The 18,862-nt window shown below is 50.0% G+C and overlaps 1 protein-coding gene and 1 pseudogene across 11 annotated transcripts in view; one reads left to right on the forward strand and one right to left on the reverse strand.

Moving 5' to 3' along the window:
• Positions 1-441: 441 nt before the first annotated feature.
• Positions 442-18,862, forward strand: part of Znf496 (zinc finger protein 496) — a 34,494-nt gene continuing 16,073 nt past the window's right edge. For 5 of the 11 annotated variants that reach the window (XR_009584415.1, XR_009584414.1, XR_009584413.1 and 2 more), the window contains exons 1-7: positions 501-640; positions 2,716-3,142; positions 3,416-3,593; positions 7,167-7,243; positions 12,990-13,122; positions 13,662-13,769; positions 14,507-14,620. Coding sequence is in view for 8 of the 11 variants with exons in the window: in XM_021639532.2 (XP_021495207.1) it covers positions 2,753-3,142; positions 3,416-3,593; positions 7,167-7,243; positions 12,990-13,122; positions 13,662-13,769; positions 14,507-14,620 (1,000 nt within the window). In the remaining 3 variants the exon portion in view is untranslated. Of the gene's footprint in view, positions 641-2,295; positions 2,402-2,715; positions 3,143-3,415; positions 3,594-7,166; positions 7,244-12,989; positions 13,123-13,661; positions 13,770-14,506; positions 14,621-18,862 lie in introns of all 11 variants that reach the window. The other 6 variants (XM_060363633.1, XM_021639533.2, XM_021639534.2 and 3 more) reach the window with 6 other exon arrangements.
• LOC132646449 (host cell factor C1 regulator 1-like) lies at positions 11,123-11,575 on the reverse strand (annotated as a pseudogene).

Below are 18,862 nucleotides of genomic sequence, written 5' to 3' on the forward strand. Positions count from 1 at the left end.
GCCGGGCGAGCGCGGAGCGGGGCGGGGCCGGGAGGGCCGCGCGGGCCGGGGGTGTCGGATGTCACCCCCCGCGTACACCTCGGCCGGGAGGCGGGGAAGCGAACCACTGAGATGAGGAGACCTCCTCGGTCCTAGAGCGGTGCAGGAAGTGTCCCAGGGGAGGGAGCCGGAGGGCTCCGGCCTTTCCTTTCCGCGGCGGCCCGGCCTGCGCGGCCCGCCAACCGGGACGCTGCGCAGCGGTGAGTATACCATGGCTGGGTTTCCCATGTCCTGCTGCCTGAACCCGGATCCTGCTCCCTACTTCCCGCGCTCTGATCCCCAGCCCTGCGCCTGGGTCCTGCTCCCTCTTCTCCGTTTCCCGCGCCCCGGCCCAGATCCCTGCTCCCAGCGCTGCGTCCTTATCGGTGCCCTCAGGGATGAAGCAATACGATTGTCTTTCAGGCGTCTCCATTCGCTCCCAAGCCCAGCTGATGCTTTCTAGATGATCCCAAGACAGGGTTGGCCTGGCCAGGGACCGAGTCTGGCTCATGCAAGAGGAGCCGCCTCGGCCGAGACAGCAGAGAGATCGGGCTGGAAGGTGAGGACCTGCTGCCCTGCTGTCCCAGGCTTCGAGGCGAAGAGCCAGCAAATCTGAGAGAGTGTAAGCGACAGAAACCCCATAGTTCTCCTAGCCTAAAACACCCTCCTCATTCCTTTCCTCGGATTCTGCTCCTTCTGAAACTGCTTTGGGCAAGCCCCGCCCCTGCGGGAGCCCTCCCCTCACTAACGGTAGTTCATTCATAAAGCTTCCGCTCCCGAGGCTCCTGCGCGCCAGGTGCCAGAGTGACAAAGAGGCGCACGCCTGTCTGGCCTCCGGGCTCTCAAAGAGCAGTCCCACAGCCCAACTGCCGAGGGTGGGACGCTGGGTACCCTATGATGGGGGCAGATCTGAACCATTCAGGGCCCAGCAGGTGGGAGATAGTGGGCGGAGGAAGCTGGGAAGAGAGCGGGCGGGGCCCAGATTGGTTTCTTAATACCGAAGTTGAGAGAGTAGTCCCCGTTCAGACTGTTGCTCTCTTGAGTTTCGTTCCGGGTGTTCTGTTTGCTTTTACTTCGGAATCGAAGGACTACAAGAAAGTTGGGGTTCCAGGTGTTGTTCGGTTGTTTGGTGGCTTTTCTGGTATCGCTTGTCTTCCTGCAAAGTGGTGCTGCCCTGCCGGGAATCTCTTACAGGTGTGGTTGTGAAGGGCCAGTGGCCCTCCCTGGGATTCCCGGAGTCCTAAGAGGGATGTGTGGGTCAGAGAACACTGGTCCAAGTGGATTGGCCGCGCTATGCCGAGCCGCTTGTGTGTTGCTGGGTTGTGTGTGTGTGTGTGTGTGTGTGTTTATGTGGTTATGATAGCCGGGAGCTGTAGAGCTGCCCCAGCCCCACCGTGTGCGGTGTGTGTGTGTGTGTGTGTGTGTGTAATAGTAGTAATCTGTGGCTCTCAGAGTTCCTAGAGAGCTGAAAGCCTGGCCATGACTGCCTCCCTCCTGACCAGGAACGGCTGTGAAGGCAGCCTTGAACGTGATTTGGAGAGAACAAGGGATAGGAGCCGATGTCAGACAAGTAGTTTTTGTTTGTTTGTTTGCAAGACGGGGTTTCTCTGTGCAGCCTTGGCTGTCGTAGACTCGCTTTGTAGACCAGGCTGACCTGGAACTCACAGAGATCCACCTGCCTCTGCCTTCGGAGTACCAGGATTAAAGGAGTGCATGACCATGCTTAGTAAGATTTTTTTTCTTAACTACGTGTATACCTGTGTAGATATCTTTGTGGGGGTGTGTGCACTTGACTGCAGTGCCCGTGGAGACCAAAAGGGGTGTTGGAGACCCTGGAGTTGGAATCACAGGGCTTGTGAACAGCTGGAGTTGGGGGCTGGGAAAAGTAGTGTGCATTCTTAACCGCTAAGCTGACCCTCCAGCCCCCCAAAACAGATGGTCTGTAAATGGAGGATAAAGATTAGAGTTCCTATGTTGGACTCAGTTGGGTATAAGGCTTATCATAAAGCGCTGATATTTGGGGAAGGGGAGCAGTTTTGGTGCACCAACCCAGGACCCTGTAACTCAATCGCCGAGCTGCACAGTGGCCTCGCAGTGGTGTCTTAAACACAGTGTTATTTCTTTCTGGTAAGCTTCTGTAGCTGCCTCTGAGTTCCTTTTCTGCCTGGGAGTGTCTGTCCCTGCAGACACGGGCTCTGTTGGGCTCTGGCCCATCCACTGTCCTTGTTCCACAATGGTCTTGGGTGACCCTTTCCTTAACCCCCCCCTTCCCCCCAGTTCAATTTGTGAAGACGTCAGGAATAAAGACAGTTACTTTGGCTCCAGAGTTTCAAGATTGTGGCCTGCTGGGTCTATATCCTCCAGGAGGACCTGTTCACCAAAGGTATCACAAACCTTGGTTACATGTATCTGCCCGTGACCTTGTTGTGCTCCCTGGATACTGGAAATGCCAGTGTCCTGTTGAAATGCCACTACCTTCCTCCCAGATTGCCTGCCTTCCTCATTGCCACCTCTTAGGGTACTCTACATGGAGTGATGCTTGTGTTCCCATGTGAAAGGACCAACCACACCAACACTGCTTCCATTTCCCAGGGATTCCTCCAAGGGCTGGTGTCCCATGGGCTCTGTCTAGAACCCCCTCAGAAACAACCACAGGAAACCAGAGCATTGAAGCCAGTGATTTTTGTTTGGAAATAGGGTCGTCTTCTGCTGCTGACCCCCATCAAATCCCATCATGCCCACAGCCCTGTGCCCTCGAGTCTTGGCTCCAAAGGAAAGCGAGGAGCCCAGGAAAATGTGGAGTCCTCCTGGAGAGAACCCCAGCCCTCAGGGTGAGCCTCCCAGCCCAGAGTCCTCTCGACGCCTCTTCCGCCGGTTCCGGTACCAGGAGGCCGCAGGCCCTCGGGAGGCCCTGCAGCGCCTCTGGGAGCTGTGCCGGGGCTGGCTGCGGCTCGAAAGGCACACAAAGGAGCAAATCCTGGAGCTACTTGTGCTGGAGCAGTTCCTGGCCATCCTGCCGTGGGAGATCCAGAGCTGGGTGCGTGCCCAGGAGCCTGAGAGCGGAGAGCAGGCTGTGGCTGCTGTAGAGGCTCTGGAACGGGAGCCAGGGAGACCCTGGCAGTGGGTGAGCACTGGGCATCTGGGAGAGGGGAGCCCTGCCGACCCTGTGAGACTCCTGGCCCCGAGATGAGAAATTCTGTCCAGACACAGTGTTTGGTTTCCTAAGAAAGCAAACGCTGCTCTCTGAAGTCTGAGTTGAGGTGATAGTTGCCTGTCCAGTCCATAGCCAGCAAGACCAGAAGGGGAGAAGACCTCCCCAGACCCGTGCAGAGCCCACAGGTGGGGCTCGGTCACAGCCTCTCCACCTGGCCCTGACCTGTGCTCTCTGGGATTGCAGCTCAAGCACTGTGAAGACCCGGTGGTGATTGACGATGGCGATGGGCCTGGGCCTCAGGACCCTGAACAAGAAGGAATGTCGGCAGAGTCCCAGAGCAGCCCTGATACCCAGCCTGTGGCCCTAGCACAGGGCCCAGGGCTCCTAAGCAGACTGCCAGCCCAGCCTAGTGAGGACCCAGGTATGCAGCTGTAGTGTGAGGGGGGAGGGGTTCTAGACCCATCAGTGTGCTCTGATGTTGACTAAGGTCATGGCCCTTTTACATTTGCAATTTTTTCTTGTCTCCCCTGAACTATGAGCTTTGGTCATGGTCTGGGTCCTTCCACAGAGCAACGGACACCGAGTCTTTTCTTGGTATTGAGTCCTCCCACAGGGAAGGCCTGTGTGAGCAGATGGTGTAAAGTCTTTCTTTGAGGGTGTTCTCAGTGGAGATAGAGATAGTCACTGTAGGACCAGCACCTATGGCCTGTCTCTGTCCTCTCAAAACCACATTTTCTCGGCTGAGTTACCCTGCAGCTGTAAGACTATCTAAAACCCCCTGGGAGGGAGCAGTGGCCTCTGGCAGATGGCCCTAGTGCCCTGTGGCAGAGGGCTTGAGTGTCTGTTCAAAGCATCCAGCAGCTGCAAAGACGGGGTGGGGGTATAAGTGTAGGTCACCTCTTGGCTCCTTGAGGTTTGAGCCCAAGGACAAGGAACAATTCTCCAAAGTCCCTTGTTCCTCATAACGGGAAACGTAAGTGCACTCCTGAGGTTTTGTTTGTTTGTTTGTTTCTTTTCTTTCTGTGGCTTTTGGAGACAGGATTTTTCTTTGTAGCCCTGGCTATCCTGGACTTTGTAGACCAGGCTGGCCTCTCAGAGATGCGCCTGCCTCTGCCTCTGAGTGCCGGGATCAAAGGCAAACGACGCCATGCCCATCACATTCTTGAGATGTTTCGAAGTCTGGCGTTGGTCTGTTCAGTGAGTGAGAGGTAGAGCGTCTGCTCAGCATGTGTAAGCCCCCAGGTCAGCCTCTAGCACCTCACCCGGACTACAATCAAAGGCTGCCTTCTGGGTTTTCTGTTTTTGTTTTTTTTTCTTCTTCTTTCCTTTCTCATCCCATACCTTTCTCTTTCCCTTTCTATTTCCTCTTCCTCAGGCTGCCCTCAAACTCCTGTGTCTCCTACCTACCTCAGCCTCCTGAGTACTGCAATTACAGGCCTGCTTGACTGTACTTGACAATAATAGTCTTTTTTTGTTTAAAAAAAAAAAAAAAAGAAAGAAAGTGTGTGTGTGAGAGAGAGAGAGATTTTCCTGCCTGCAAATGTGTACTGACTTCTGAACAAATCAGAAGTCTTCAGTTCCTCTGTCTGGTGTGTTGGTTGGGTGGGGCTGCACCTGTATTCAGCACATGCTTGCTTAACACATGCGCCGTGGCTTACCGACAGCAGCTTATTCTCTCACAGCTGTGAGGCTGCAGTCTGACCTGAAGGACATGCCAGCTGTGGGTCCTTCCGAGCTTCCTTGGTTTAGCAGCTAGACAGCTGCTTCTCGATGTATCTTCCATGTACATAACTGTCTTCCAGCTAACTCCCCTTAGTGATGTCAGTTCTGTTGGGCCCGTGCTTGTGACTTCTCTTTGACTCAATTGAATCTTTATAGGGAGCCTTCCTCATATTCTGAGGTGCCTAGGGTTAGGATTTGAACATGTGAATCTTCAGGGAACATAGTTCAAACATATCAGGAAATATAAGGAAAGAGCCCACTCCCCCAAATCGACAGTACTGTGCAAGCAGCCTTTGCATACCTATGAGCAGGAATCTTCTCCAACCCCAAGTTGCATCCACTATCGCTTTGGGTTGCTTCCTGGGGCTGTCCTCAATGCAGAATTTCCTGGTGCACAGCAGTTGGGAAAACAACCATAACTTACTGGACATACAGCTTCTAATTGTGCAGCTCTTCCCCCAAAGCTAGGCTTTGTTTCAGGAGAGTGAGACATCGATCCATCCATGACAGGTGGCAGGCATTAGGCATCAGAGCTAAAACTTGTCCTCCATATACCACAAAGAACTTGAAAACTTTGCTTGGGAAATCTATGATATAACATGATGACCATAGTTAGAAGTAATGCACATTACTCTCTGTTCATTGAGATCAGGTCTCATTAGCCTGGATAACTCAAGCTGGCCTTGGAGTTTGGACGATTGTTCCTCTCAGCCTACCAAATTCTGGGGTTGTCGCTCAGCTCCACCCTATTAAGTTTTTAAAGTTCCATATATGAGCAAGATTGAGCCATGCTGGTCAGCCTGTGCTTGGTTTATTTCTCTTATGGTATGCTTTCCAGGGTCATCCCTGTTGCACAGGTGATAGGATTTTACCTTTTTATAGCTGAATAGTATCTCAAGTGTCTATATTTTTGCTTGCATATTCTTTTTGTCTCTGTCTCTAGTTTTTTTGGACAAGTCTTCCTGATTGCCATGGAACTTGTTATGTGGACTCAAACTCACAGAGATCCACCTGCCTCTGCTTCTCAAGTGTTGAAAAAAAAATCTTTTAAGAGATAATATGCAGTTGGATGTGGTGGCACACACCTTTAATATACATACATACACACTCATACATATATAAAGTGTTTGGTTGTGTTGTGGAGTTTTTAGTTTTTTCCTGTCGACTCTTCCTCATCCTTCTTTTCATTTCTCCTGTATTCTGCTTCTTTAGCCTCCTTCTCAGTTTGTTTCACATGTGTCCCCTGTCCTCCCCACCCTTTCTTACCGCTTCTCTCTTATAGACCATGTTTTCTTTATCTGTTCATCTGTTGATAAACACTGTGATCTCATAACAGCTATTGTGACTGATTTCCCAGAGAACTTGAGAGTGAGGTTTCCTTTCTTTTGGGTTTATATGCACAATAGAGTTGTTAGGTTGTAGTTTTGCTTTTTTTTTTTTTTTTTTTTTTTTTTTTGAAGATCTGCTGTTCTTCCTAATGGCTGTGCTAATTCATGTTCTCAGTAATGGTACAAGGATTTTTTTTTTTTTTCTGCATTCTTAAAACTTAGATAACAGTCTTATGGAGCTTGTGCAGGTGTCAGGCTTACAGATAAGGTCCCACATTGGTCCTCGCCTTCACTGAACAGGACCACAGTTCTAACTTTCATTTGGCTTTTAAAAATTTTGTTATGTGCCTACATAAGGGTGCAAACATGGTGTGATGGTCAGAGGACAGCCTTTTGGAGTTGGCTCTTTCTGCCGTGCAGGTCACTGGGATTGAACTCCAGTCATTAGCAGCAAGCGCCCTTACTCATTGAACCATCTCACTGGCCTGTGTTTATGTATTTTTTTTTTTTTTTTTTTGAGACAAAGGTGGTTTCATAATAAAGTCTGGCCACTTCTCCTGCCTCCACCTTCCAAATGCTGGGATTGCAGTCATGTAACACTGTACCTCTGTACCTGGCTCTTGGGCATATTTTAGCTGCCCAACAGGTTCCTGGAGCTACAGACATTGAATAGCTAATTGATCAGGCCATCCTAACCCCAGGCATTCCCTGTGATAGCCCCCATTGTCTATCTGAAAAGACTGCCAGGGTCCTTGTGGTTTGTAAAGTGCTCATTTTGCAAGTTAAGGCAGAGCGGGGTTCACGCAGAGCACCAGGAATGCTCCCAGTTGCTCCCCTCTGCTCTTTCCTGGAACGGTCTGCAGCTCCGAGCCACCCCTGGAAGACTGGGAGGTGTTGGGGACCAGGCCCGGCTCCCTTTGGGACATCTTTTTCATCTCTTCCAGTTCCACAAGATGCTTTCGTCGTTCAGGAGCAGAGTGTGAGGGAAGCCCAGCCAGTGACCACCTGTCAGCTGCCCCCGGTGAGTGATTTCCAAAACCGTTCATCTCTGAGTGCCCCACGCTACAGTTTTCTCAGGACCCTGGCCTGCTTGCTCTCTGCCACCGGATGCTCAGCCTTAGCCCAAAGTGCCCAGAACTAAGCTTTTGATGCCCACTGCTCCTGCTGTTTCCTGTCTCTCGGAGTGCTGCTTGCCAGGCCACTCCAGGAAACTGCAGACATACATGTAGGGCCCCTGGAGGAGACTTCTCTGCGTTTCTAAATTCCCCCAGCGAGAAGGAGAAACCACTGCCCCTCACTTGACAAGGCGCTACATTTGCGAGAGAAAGCATAGTGCGTGGTGTACCAGCACGTGACCCTGTGTAGGTCACATGGGGCTTCCTTGCTGTGCCCTGTCACTGTTCTTGGGCCAAGTTCGCTCGCTTCAGTGTTCTGAGGGGAGTGGCTGGTATTTGGAGTGCGCGCAGCTTTGACCTGGTCTCACAGGTGGAGTGCTCATTTCTTCATCGGCCAAGGTTCTCAGCGGACCTCTTAGCTTTTCCGCTCTCATTGCCCTTTCTGCTGCCCAGCGTGATACTGCGGTGTCACCTCCTGCTGGGGAGCTGCAGCCTCCACAGGTGCACCGGTAGAAGACTGTTTAACAACTGGTGGTGCACAGGCAGGGGGCGGAGGCAGGTGGATCTCTGAGTTAGAGGCCAGTCTGGTCTACAGAGCGAGTTCCAGGACAGCCAGGCCTGCACAGAGAAACCTAGGCTCAAAAGAACAAAACCAACCAACCAACAAAGAACAAGAGACACGCAGGGTCGACAACCCCTCTCAGATGCTTAGGGCTGTTGGTGTTGAGGTAGGTGTTGAAATATTTGCGTACATAAAATGAGAACTTGGGATAAGACCCAAGTTTATGCATTTGATCATTTGTTTCATATATATCTTATATGCAAACTGAAGTTCATTTTATTTTGTAAGAGTTAATTGTGTCTGCTGCCATGCGCTCTGCCATTAATCATACGGCTTTTAAGGCTAGTTTAGGCTGGGAGTTCTGTCTACAGCCCTGGCTTGTACCCTGCCCTTCACTTTTAGCATCAAGAGATTTTGGGATTAGGAAACAGATTGTTCATACTAAACCTTTACTGGTCGTAGATATCAGGACAGAACAGAAACTGTCAAAGGAGAAGGGAAGGCACCTGGTCTGTGAAGAGAAGGGTCTTGGTTTGTTTGTTTGAGACAGGGTTTCTCTGTGTAGACTTGGCTAGCTATCCTGGAACTCTGTAGACCAGGCTGGCTTTGAACTCAGACATCTGCCTGCCTCTGCCTTTCAAGTCCTGGGATCAAAGGTATGTGCCACCACCACCCTGGATTCCTTTCTTTTCTCTGAGACAGATTCTCACACTGTACTCCAGGCTAGCCCTGCGCTCATGGCAGTCTTGTTGCCTCAGGCTCCCAGAAGGTGTGTGCCACCATGTCTGGCTCTCACATCCTCCTGCTTCTTAGCTGGTTGTTGTCAAGAGCAGGCTCTGCGTGGCTTTGATGGAACTCCAGTGGAGGAAAGCTACATGGGACAGATGGTTTTCTGTTCCTCCTTTGGCCGAGCCTGAAATGGAGTTACAGATGACCCGATCTCTCCTCTCCGTTCTCTGGCCTGGGAATCAGGACATCTCAGAATTTTTTTCTACCATTCTCTCCCCGTTTTTAAGATTCATTTTATATGTGTGAATGTGTACTGTGTAAGTGCCTGAAATTATAAATGATTGTTAGCCGCCATGTGGGGTGTTGGGACTCAAACCCAGGTGCTGTAAAATCAACAAGTATCCTTAATTGCTGAACCATCTCTCCAGCCCCTCCCCATTTTCCACTGGACTCTTTCCAGAGAAAGCATCCCAGATGATTTCTGGGGTGTTTGTTTGTTTGTTTGTGTTTTTCTGTGTTTTTAAGTAATCTTGTGTTCAGGTCTCATTCCTACAAAGTTGTAGTCTAAAGGAGGGAGGTTGACATCTCCTTTGGCCCAGTTCCCACACGTGGTAGAGGCAAGAAGATGGCGGGAAGAGACCACCTAGCCACCACGCGGCCTGCTCTGTATTTTTAGAAGTAGCTGGTTTTGGAAAGGCGTAGGCAGGTAGTTCAGGTTTTTTTTTTTTAGCAAGCATAATGTGGCTATAATTTGCACTACCAATTTAAATCGTTGCCAGAGATAAAATATTGAGCATTTAGAGATTCTAACAAAGGACTGCAACATAGAACTGTTATTTTTTGTTTTGTTTTGTTTTGTTGTTTGTTTGTTTGTTTTAGGACAGGGTTTCTTCTTTGTAACAGCTCTGGCTGTCTTGGAACTCACTTAGTAGACCAGGCTGGCCTCAAGACTCAGATCCGCCTGCCTCTGCCTCCCGAGTGCCAGGGGTAAAGGTGTGCCCCACCACTGCCCGGCTGCAACACAGAACTATCAGGCCAGCCTGTAATCATTATTTTTTTCTGAACAATGAAAATATTTAGTAACTAACTAAAAATCCACTAACGGGCTCAGTCTGGGGAAGCCGATGAGGCCCGGGAGCTGGGTGGTTTCCTAGTGTTTTCCACATGGGTCTTTGTTGCCCACACAGCAGGATGCTCAGCCAACACGCCTCCTTCACTCTGTTGGTGTACGCACCTCAAGGTGACTTGGTTTTCTAGCCACTGCTTTTCTAATTGTGTAGTGAAGAGGTCACCCGCCAGCAAGCTGAGGGGAAAGCTGGCCCATGCTGATGGGAGCAGCACTTCATCATTGCAGAAGTACTCTTCCCTAAGGGAGCGCAGAGCCAGCCTCCTGTTCCTGCTAAACCCTGTGAAGATTTTGGCCAAATAGAGCCCCCATGGAAAATGAATTGCTTCCGTGACCAAAGAAGGGTTTGGGGTGACTGCTGTTGGTTTCCTCGGAGTCAGGTTAGGGCACAAGTGCACCATCTTGTGTCTCTGTCTCAGGGTCCCTGGGTGGCCGTCCTCTCCCCACGCCCTGCAGATTTGGCGTGTTTATAGGACTTGGTTTTACGTGTGCGGTAAGCCACAGGTCGGTCCCAAAGGATCCGGGTTAGATCTTAGACAGGTTAGATCCACCGAGGTGTTTTCTTAAAGCTTTTGCTTTTAGTCTAGCACCTGCCTGTTAGGCCGTAGTATGGTAAATTTGGGGGAGTAGCACGCCTGGACGGATGAGCGCTTGGCATGGATTGACTAGAGCTACCAGCTGGCCAGGCAGAAGATGTGAGGTTGGAGTCAGCATCTCTTGATCTTTGACTGGCAGTCCCAAGGAGGAGGAAGTGCTGCACGTGGCTACTGTGAGAATTTTGCATGGGCTGCAGGTGGTGAGATTCTGACTAAGCAATCAGCTCTGTCTGGACAAAAGGGACAAGAATAATTGTCCACAAAAACCTTGTTAATAACCCAGTGTGCTAGCATGTACCTTTAATCCAAGTTCTTGGGTGGCTCAGGTGAATTTTGGTCTATACAGTGAGAGCTTGTCTCAAACAACAACAAAAAAAAGAGGCTGAAGAGATGCTCAGTGGTTAGATGTACTGGCTACTTTTCCAGAGGACCTGGGTTGAGAACTGTCTGTTATTTGATACCCTCTTCTGGCCTTTATAGGCATTGCATGCATGTAATGCACAGACGTACATGCGGGCAGGCTACCCCTATAACAAAATAAATAAATCTTAAAAAATTTTTAATTAAACCTTTTGTTATTTTTTTAATTGCTCAACAAATCTTTATTCACTAACGGGGTGATCTTTCCCTTCCCCAGGTTGCTGCTTCTCCCATTGAGGGTTCCAATTGAGCTCAGAATCCTATCGGGAAGGTCCTGGGGGTGCCTCATCCTTATCGTTGGGTTGCTGGTCTTTGTTGTCAGGAACAAGATGGGGAGGAGGGACTGCTGGCCATCAGCACTCAGAGCTCCATCATATCCCTAGATGGGGATGCTAGGTAGTAGAGACTGGGTATCCCCCAGCCTCAGCAGTCTAGAGCCTCAGGGATCAGGCTCCCAGGATAGTGCCAGAGAAGCAGCTCTGGGCAAGGGGACCTGAGTGGTGGCGGGGCTTGGGGGAGAGTCTCGGGGGGACTGTAGCAGGGGTGGTCGTTACGTAGGCTGACTCAGGAGAAGTGGGTGGGCATGTTCCCCTCAGGCAGGAACTGCTTGTGCAAGGCTTCCCTGGCGTCCAGTGGTGGCCCATGGCTCCCAACTTGGGGGGCCTCACTCCAGGGGCTGTTGCAGGATCAATACAGTACCGGGTCCTGCAGATAGAGGGGTGGGATCCAGGCATACCTATTGTTATTTTTAGTGACTGAAGTAACAATCTAAAACACAAGGGCACTAACTAGGTTTATCTACCATAATCAAAATTTCAATCAAAAATACTGTCCAGAACAAAATTAGTACAGTAACTAACTATAGAGTAAGCAAAGGGTGTCCAGCAGAACCAGCAGTTCGAGGGGCTGGAGAGATGCTCAGAAGTTAAGAGCACTTGTTCCTGCAGAGGACCAGTTCCCAATGTTCCCATGGTCCCTCACAACGATCTGTTGCCAGGTTCTCGTGGCCTCTTGACCTCTGAGGTCACCAGGCACTCACATGTTACAGATACATACATACAGGCAAAACAGTCATATACAAAAAGTCTTTTTTTTTTTTTTTTTTTTTTTTTAAGGCAGAGTTTCTCTATGGGGCCCTTGGCTGTCCTGGACTTGCTTTGTAGACCAGGCTGGCCTCTGACTCACAGGATTCACCTGCCTCTGCCTCTGGAGTGCTAGGATTAAAGGTGTGTGCCACCATGCCTGGCTATATACTCAAAAAAAAAAAAATCATATCCAGCTCATGTCCAGCCGGCGCTAGCTCTTCTGGTCAGAAAGAAGCCCAGAGCCAGTGCCAAACATCCCCGTGATGTCAAGTGGAAAGTGGAGTCACACTTTGACTTGGCCACAGCATCCTCACCAAGCTTCTGAAAGGTCTTCTCCGGGAGATCTGTTCCCAGTAAATGAAACCAGCAGCCTGTTTAGGTAGGAGGCCACTCTCCTTGCTGCAGTGCGAAAGATGGTTTTACCGAAGAGGGGTTTTCCCTTAACGGCCTTAATAAGTTCTTAGAAACACCTGAGACTTGCCTTTTCAGTAGCTAAAGAGGCTCAAGCCCCAGAGGAAGATGTTTAAACATCTCTGTTTCCCAAGGGGGTGGATTTGAAATTGCAGAGAACTGAGGGTCAGCCTTTGGACCAAGCAGTGTTGAGAGTTCCTATAAATTTAGCTGAGGCTTTAGTTTCATTTGTGCTTTCTGCCAGCCGAGAGGACTGGAGGAGGTAGGCATGTTGAAAGTGTAATGAGACTGGATGGAACCCCAGAAAGCTCAGCTCCCTTGCTCCTTCTATGGGAGGACTCTGGGTCTTTTTGGTTTTTTGAGACAGGTTTCTCTGTGTAACAGCCCTGGCTGTCTTGGAGCTCCCTCTGTAGACCAGGCTGGCCTCAACTCACACAGATCTGCCTGCCTCTGCCTCCCAAGTGCTAGGGTTAAAGGTGTGTGCCACCACTGCCCAGCAAGGAGCCCCAGTCTTTAAACCAAAAAAAAGAAAGAAAGGAAAAATGAAGGAAAGAAAAGCAGGCTCTTGGCAGTGAGCCGCTCTGCTGCACCTTCGTTTATTTCTAGCCTCTGAAGTCATTAGGCATAAATGCCTTGTATTACATGCCGCTTGGCTATGGTTCAGGTCATCACACAAAGGCGCTGCTCCTCCCCTGCTGACACAGCCCTGCTCTGTACTTTCAGAACCGAGTGTCCCCATTTAAGGACATGATCTTATGCTTCTCAGAAGAGGACTGGTCCCTTCTAGACCCAGCACAGACTGGTTTCTATGGAGAATTCATCATTGGGGAAGACTACGGGGTCTCCATTCCTCCAAGTAAGACCTAGATCCCCACGCAGCCCAGTGTGTGGAAGGCGGCTGGGGCCTCGCTCTGACTGGGAGACACTACACCCGGGGTTATGGTGCTGTGGCTGAACCTGATCTGTTTGCCATCTTACCTTGACAGGAAGCTGTCTTTGCAGTACTCACAGATGGCTTGTGGATAACCTGGCTCTCCTAACACATGTAGATCAGGCTCTCAGCTTTCTGCCCCAAAAACCAAATATGACCTCATTTCAGTGTTGCCATCAGCTTCCTATCATTCTTGCTGGACCGGCCCTTTCATATATACCCAGTGGGCCTCCGAGAGATGGTCCTAAGCCCTGGCCTGCTCTGTAGTATGCTGCCTTTAACATTTTGCTCAGTTTGCCCAGGACTTGTTCTCCTCTGTAGCCCCCATGGTACATGCCACAGCCCGTTGGCCATCTCTCTTCATCTCTTCTTGGGCTGGACAGGGGTCGCCTCCCTGGGCCTGCCCTAGTTGCCTGCAGCAACAGCAGGCCTCTGTTTAAGCTGCCCTACCTCTTTGCGAACAGACGACTCTGCACTTCAGCCAAACCTCTCACCTGAAGAGGAGACCGGGCTACGGGTTATGGAGCTGACAGACCTCCAGGGAAAAGAAGCACCCCAGGCCTCCTGCTTAGGTGAGTGACATCACAGGTGTGTGGGGGGGGCAGTGTGGTAGAGATCATTACAGCCAGAGCACCCCCCACAGCTCCCACTCTGTCTTGCCTCGCCTCTGGCTTCTTGTAGGGGAGTGAGGAGTCTGGATTTTGCTGTCCATTGAGATTGTGTTCCTCAACCAGGGACCATAGTAACCTTATGTTTGTTTTTACCTGACCAGAAAAGTGGTCAGGTGCTTGTGGCTGAGGACTGGGCACAGAGCACAACCCCTTTAGGCACTGTGCCACACAGGTGCTGGGAGAATTTCATGGAGAGAGATGAGCTAAGATTCGTTTGCACCACGTCTGTGTACCCATAACATGTGGGCGTGTACCTGTGTTTCGAAGAGAAGTAGACTTGGACAGAATCAGCAATGACCTTGGACCTTCATCCCCTCCTATCTCTGCCCTGTAGGCTCAGCACAGACTATTTGTGGCAGGTCTGTGGCCTAAATGTCTCTACAGGGCCTTCCCACAGACGGTGGCAGTGACCTTAAGATCAAGGCTGTTGCTTGTCTGTGGCAGAACTAGAACCTACGTTCTGTCCAGCTTCAGAAGGGAGGTTCCTGGTGTCTGCCCATTTGCAGACTGTCTCCTTCATGCCTGGCCTCAGGATGGGGCACAGCACCTGCAGGTCTTAGCCCCTGCCTCTTCCTTAGTTGTTTCTGAGCAGTGATAACCTGTATATGACAATCCCTTTCTCCATTTTCTGTGGAAAGACCTTCCCAGCCTCCAGACATTCCAAGGAGAAGAAAAAAAGAAACGGGAGGAGCTGCAGGTGCCAGAGCCGCAGTCCTGCCAGCAGGTGGCGCCCAGTCAGAGTCCTTGTCCAGGTGAGGAGCCTGGTGTGATGTGTGAGGCTGTGGTGGGCAGTGACGCAGGGGAGATTGGGTGATGGGCATGTGCGTATTGACAAGGACGTTGGGGACTGAACTGCCCGAGGTCCCTGCTGGCTGCCGCTGTGGGGTCACCAGCCTTTTGTTCTGCCTTTGTCCTGCTGTCCACCCCACAGTGGCTGCTCATTGCCTGTCCTGGGTAGATTGTCCAGCACTCCTGCAACACTGTGTAACCCTGTTCTGTATGTAGTGACCATAGACGGCCAGAATCCCAAGATGATCTTGCTGTTACAGAGCAGAGTCTCGTGGAGAAGCAGCGCTGCTGCACTCCCAATGTGGAGTCTTTCGTTTGTTTGTTTATTTGTTTGTTTTTTTTGTGGGGGACAGGGTTTCTCTATGTACACTTGGCTATCCTAGACTCACTTTGTAGACCAGGCTGGTCTCAAACTCAGAGATGCTCCTGCCTCTGCCTCCCAGAGTTCTGGATTACAAGCGTGTGCTACCACACCCGGCTCAGTATGGAGTCTTGAGTCCTAGGGAAAGTACCCACCACCAGAGGCTGACTAGTGTCCTTGGGGACCAGATGTTCTTCTGAATATCACACGTAGGCTCTGCTAAACAGGTCTCTGAGCACAGTGTCACATGGCTTCCACAGCTCTCTAGACTCACACATTCTCCCTTGCTTGTGCGCTTTTGAAGGCAGGATTGGTATGTCCATCTCATACAGTGCAGAGCATGCAGCCATTTGTGCTGAGCTCTCCATCATGTGTAGAAAGTAGACTTTAGAGCATCTTCAAAATGCTGGGGTCTTGGCTATAAACGGGCTATGCCTTCACCAATAGCCTCTTCTGAGCTCTCCTCATGGACTCTGACCTTGCCACATGGTACCATGCCTAACTTCTCCGTGATCCCTTCATGCCTTCAAAACCAGCACCTGGGAAACTCCTACACATTACCAAGTTCAGTCGCCTGTACAATGTACAACCGTGGCTCCCTCTGCACCGAGAGCTTCTGCGTGCTGGCTCTGAGAAGGCGCTGCCCAGGAGACTTCAGCTCGGTGGTGCTGGTCTCTTGTTAATTACTGCTAACTTCTCAGCTCCCAATGACCAGCATCAATGCTGCCAACAAAGAAGAGGTTTTTGCTTGAGTAGTTCCTGTTTCTTCGTCACATCTGATTCTTCTCCACAGACCAGAACCACCGAGGCATAATACAAAATCGTATACAAATGGCCCTGAGAGTTTTTATATCCCACTGAAACTTTACAGAACTGGTCCTTGTTGCCTGTACTGCTCTCAGATTTATCTTAGTGCCCATAGCAGCTCACTAAGCTCCGAACACTCAGTGCCTTCTCCAGCCCAAAATTCAAATGCTACCACATGGTTCCCAGCTAGCCTGCCAGAGCAGTGCCCCAATGACCTGGCACCAGCTGATCATAGTCTATTTTCTATTGCTAATAACACAGTACTCTAAATGATAGGAAAAATCACGTGTATGTCTGTGAAGATGTACGTCAGTCCCCAGTATCTTCAGAGGCCAGAAGCATGTGCGAGGTCAGCTAGAGCTCACAGGCAGTTGTGAGCTGGGAGTCGCAGGCCTGGATCCTTGTGTCTGAACTCAGAACATCTTGCCAGTCCCTATACATTTCACTTTTTTAAAGGCTTTTCTTGGCTAGCGGCTCTGATCCACGGTCAGGGCTAACAGGTGACAGCTTTCTTCCTGTTGGTCTCGGGGCGGCAGAGGCCATCACATGGGAGACCCAGCCCAGCCGGCTTCTACAAAGCTGCTTTTGAGGTAGAGGAGTCCATTATGTGTATAAACAGCGGTGGTCCTCTCAGATCGTGATGTTCATTTGCGCTGAGGTCACTGGCCTGCACTCCAGTGCTCAGAGGCTGTGAGTAGAAGTATGTGGGCTGGTGGGACTCAGACTCATTTCTTTGCTGCACATCACCAGACACTGTGTTTTCTGTAGTTTGCTTGGTTGGTTTTGTTTGTTTTACTCTTGTTGCTGAGACAGGGTTTCTCTATGCATCCCTGGCTGGTCCGGAACATGTTATGTAGTCCAGGCTGGCCCTCATGTGCCTGCCGCTGCTTCTCCAGTGCTGGGATTAAAGATGTGCTGCTGCCATGTCCAGCTTGCTTATTTTTTTATTTAGGTTTGTTTGTTTGTTTGTTTTTTAACTGTGCTATGGATTGAACCCAGGGCTTTTGTTTGCTAGACAAGTATTCTGCCAAGCCATATACCCCTAAAAGTTAAGGTTTACTTTTCCTGTGGATTTGTGGGAACTGAGAGTCTGTCAGGGCCTGGAGATGTGTCTCAGTGGGAACCTGTGCTTAGTATGTAAGAGCCCCGGGATCAGTCAGCCCAGCCTCACAGAATAGGAAGGTCCTTAGCTCCAGCTCCAAAGCCACTGCTCTACTGCTCTTGCCTATTTGCATGCCTCTCCCCCTTTCCTTCCTCAGCTTGCTAAGGATTGAGCACAGGATATCAGGCATACTTGGCAAGTGCTCAATCACTGAAGCACCGCCTCAAGCCTCACCCTGGGGAAAAAGAAAACAGGGACAAGAAACAAGCATTGCTTATGTCTTGTGTATATAGATAGATGCCTTTTGCTTTTTAAATTATTATTCTATACTTATGGATGTTTTGCCTGCATGTGTGTCTGTGCATCACATGGGTGCCTGGGACCCACAGAGGCAAGAGGGTGTTGGATTCCCTGGTACTGGAGTTTCAAATGGCTGTGAACCACCATGTGGGTGCTAGGAGTCAAATTCTGGTCCTTTGAAACAGTAATAAGCACTCTTAACCATGTTTAAAGTGCAAATATATTCTTTTGTTTGGTTTTTATGACTTGCTTGAGAAAATCTCATTCTAATCTGGATTGAGTGGATTGAGTACCTGAAAGGGCGGTTTATCAAGAAGCTAAGATGAAAAGAATGTAACTTCAAGGCCAGGCTGGGCAAAGGGCTGAGACCTCTGTTCCCCACCTCTACCACCTACAAAAAAACAAAGACAGGATTGTCTTCATTTTATTTCATTATAGCTCCTTTCCAGCCTCAGCTTTTCATGTTTCCCTCATATGAGCTCTTAGCTACAGGCTTTGTCCCACATACAGCTGGAGTCTTTTTTTTTTTTTTTTAATCTTGGGCAGCCTTTTGTCTCTGAGGTATAAATGTTACAGCTGCTTCATAGAGTCATGCTTGAATGTTTAAACATTTTACATGCCGAAGCGCTTAGACTGAAAACTCTTCGCCTTTCCTTACTCTGCTGACTGTCTTCAGCACAGATGCGTCACACCAGCACACAGATACCACATGCACAGCCCACAGACCACGCCCAGGTAGGTAGAAAGTCAGGCCAGAGTTGTAGGAAGCAAAAATGCGTACAAGTATGGTGTAAATAAAAGATATATTCACTCTTAAAAAGAATAGCCTAGGCACTCAGGAAAGGACTGGCCCTCCTTGTTGTGGGCTTATATGGGAGTTGAGCTGTGTGGAAGGTTCGGAAGAGGGCCTGTCAGCAAGCTGGTTACCTGATTGTGCAACAAAAGAGAAGCCATTTGGCTTAGGAATAATTCTGTTCTGATTTTTTTTACCCACACACCACACTCTACCACTTAAAACACCATTCACAAGCACTGCATATCACAAGTACTGTGCATGGAGAGACACACATTGCACATGTAGCTCGAACACCCCACTTCCATCTCTGTTTGTGCCGTAGCTTATGGAACTGGGCGGTCTGGAAGTCCGTTCACGCCCCACAGCATTGCCTCGTCCATTTTTCCTTCAAGGAACCTCTCACACTGTGTTGGTGTGCAGGCCAGCACAGCTGCAACCCATTCTTCCCGTCTTGGTATGGGGAGAGGCTGTGTTTTTGAGTGATTTCAGCTAACTTTGGGCAGGGTCATCATGCATATGCCACCTTGGTCAGCAAGCATCCCAAAGGAGTGGCTCATGCAGTCTTGCCTAGTTCTAAATTTCAGCACTATCAGAGGTTAGTTTTCATTTTGGCTTAGGTTTGTTTTGTTTTAAAACATTTTGGCTATATAGCCAAGACTAGCCGGGAATGTGGGCCGCCCTTTCAGCTTTGCTTAGTTTGTACCTGAGGCCACACGCCTGGACCTGTCACCTGCCCTCTCCTGCATAGACGTCTCTTTTCCTCTTATATTTGTTCCAGACCCACCGGTACAGTCTCATTTTAGCTGCATTACCTCTCAAAAGGCCCCATCTTCAAATAC

This window comes from Meriones unguiculatus, chromosome 11, assembly GCF_030254825.1.
Source record: "Meriones unguiculatus strain TT.TT164.6M chromosome 11, Bangor_MerUng_6.1, whole genome shotgun sequence".
NCBI lineage: Eukaryota > Metazoa > Chordata > Mammalia > Rodentia > Muridae > Meriones > Meriones unguiculatus.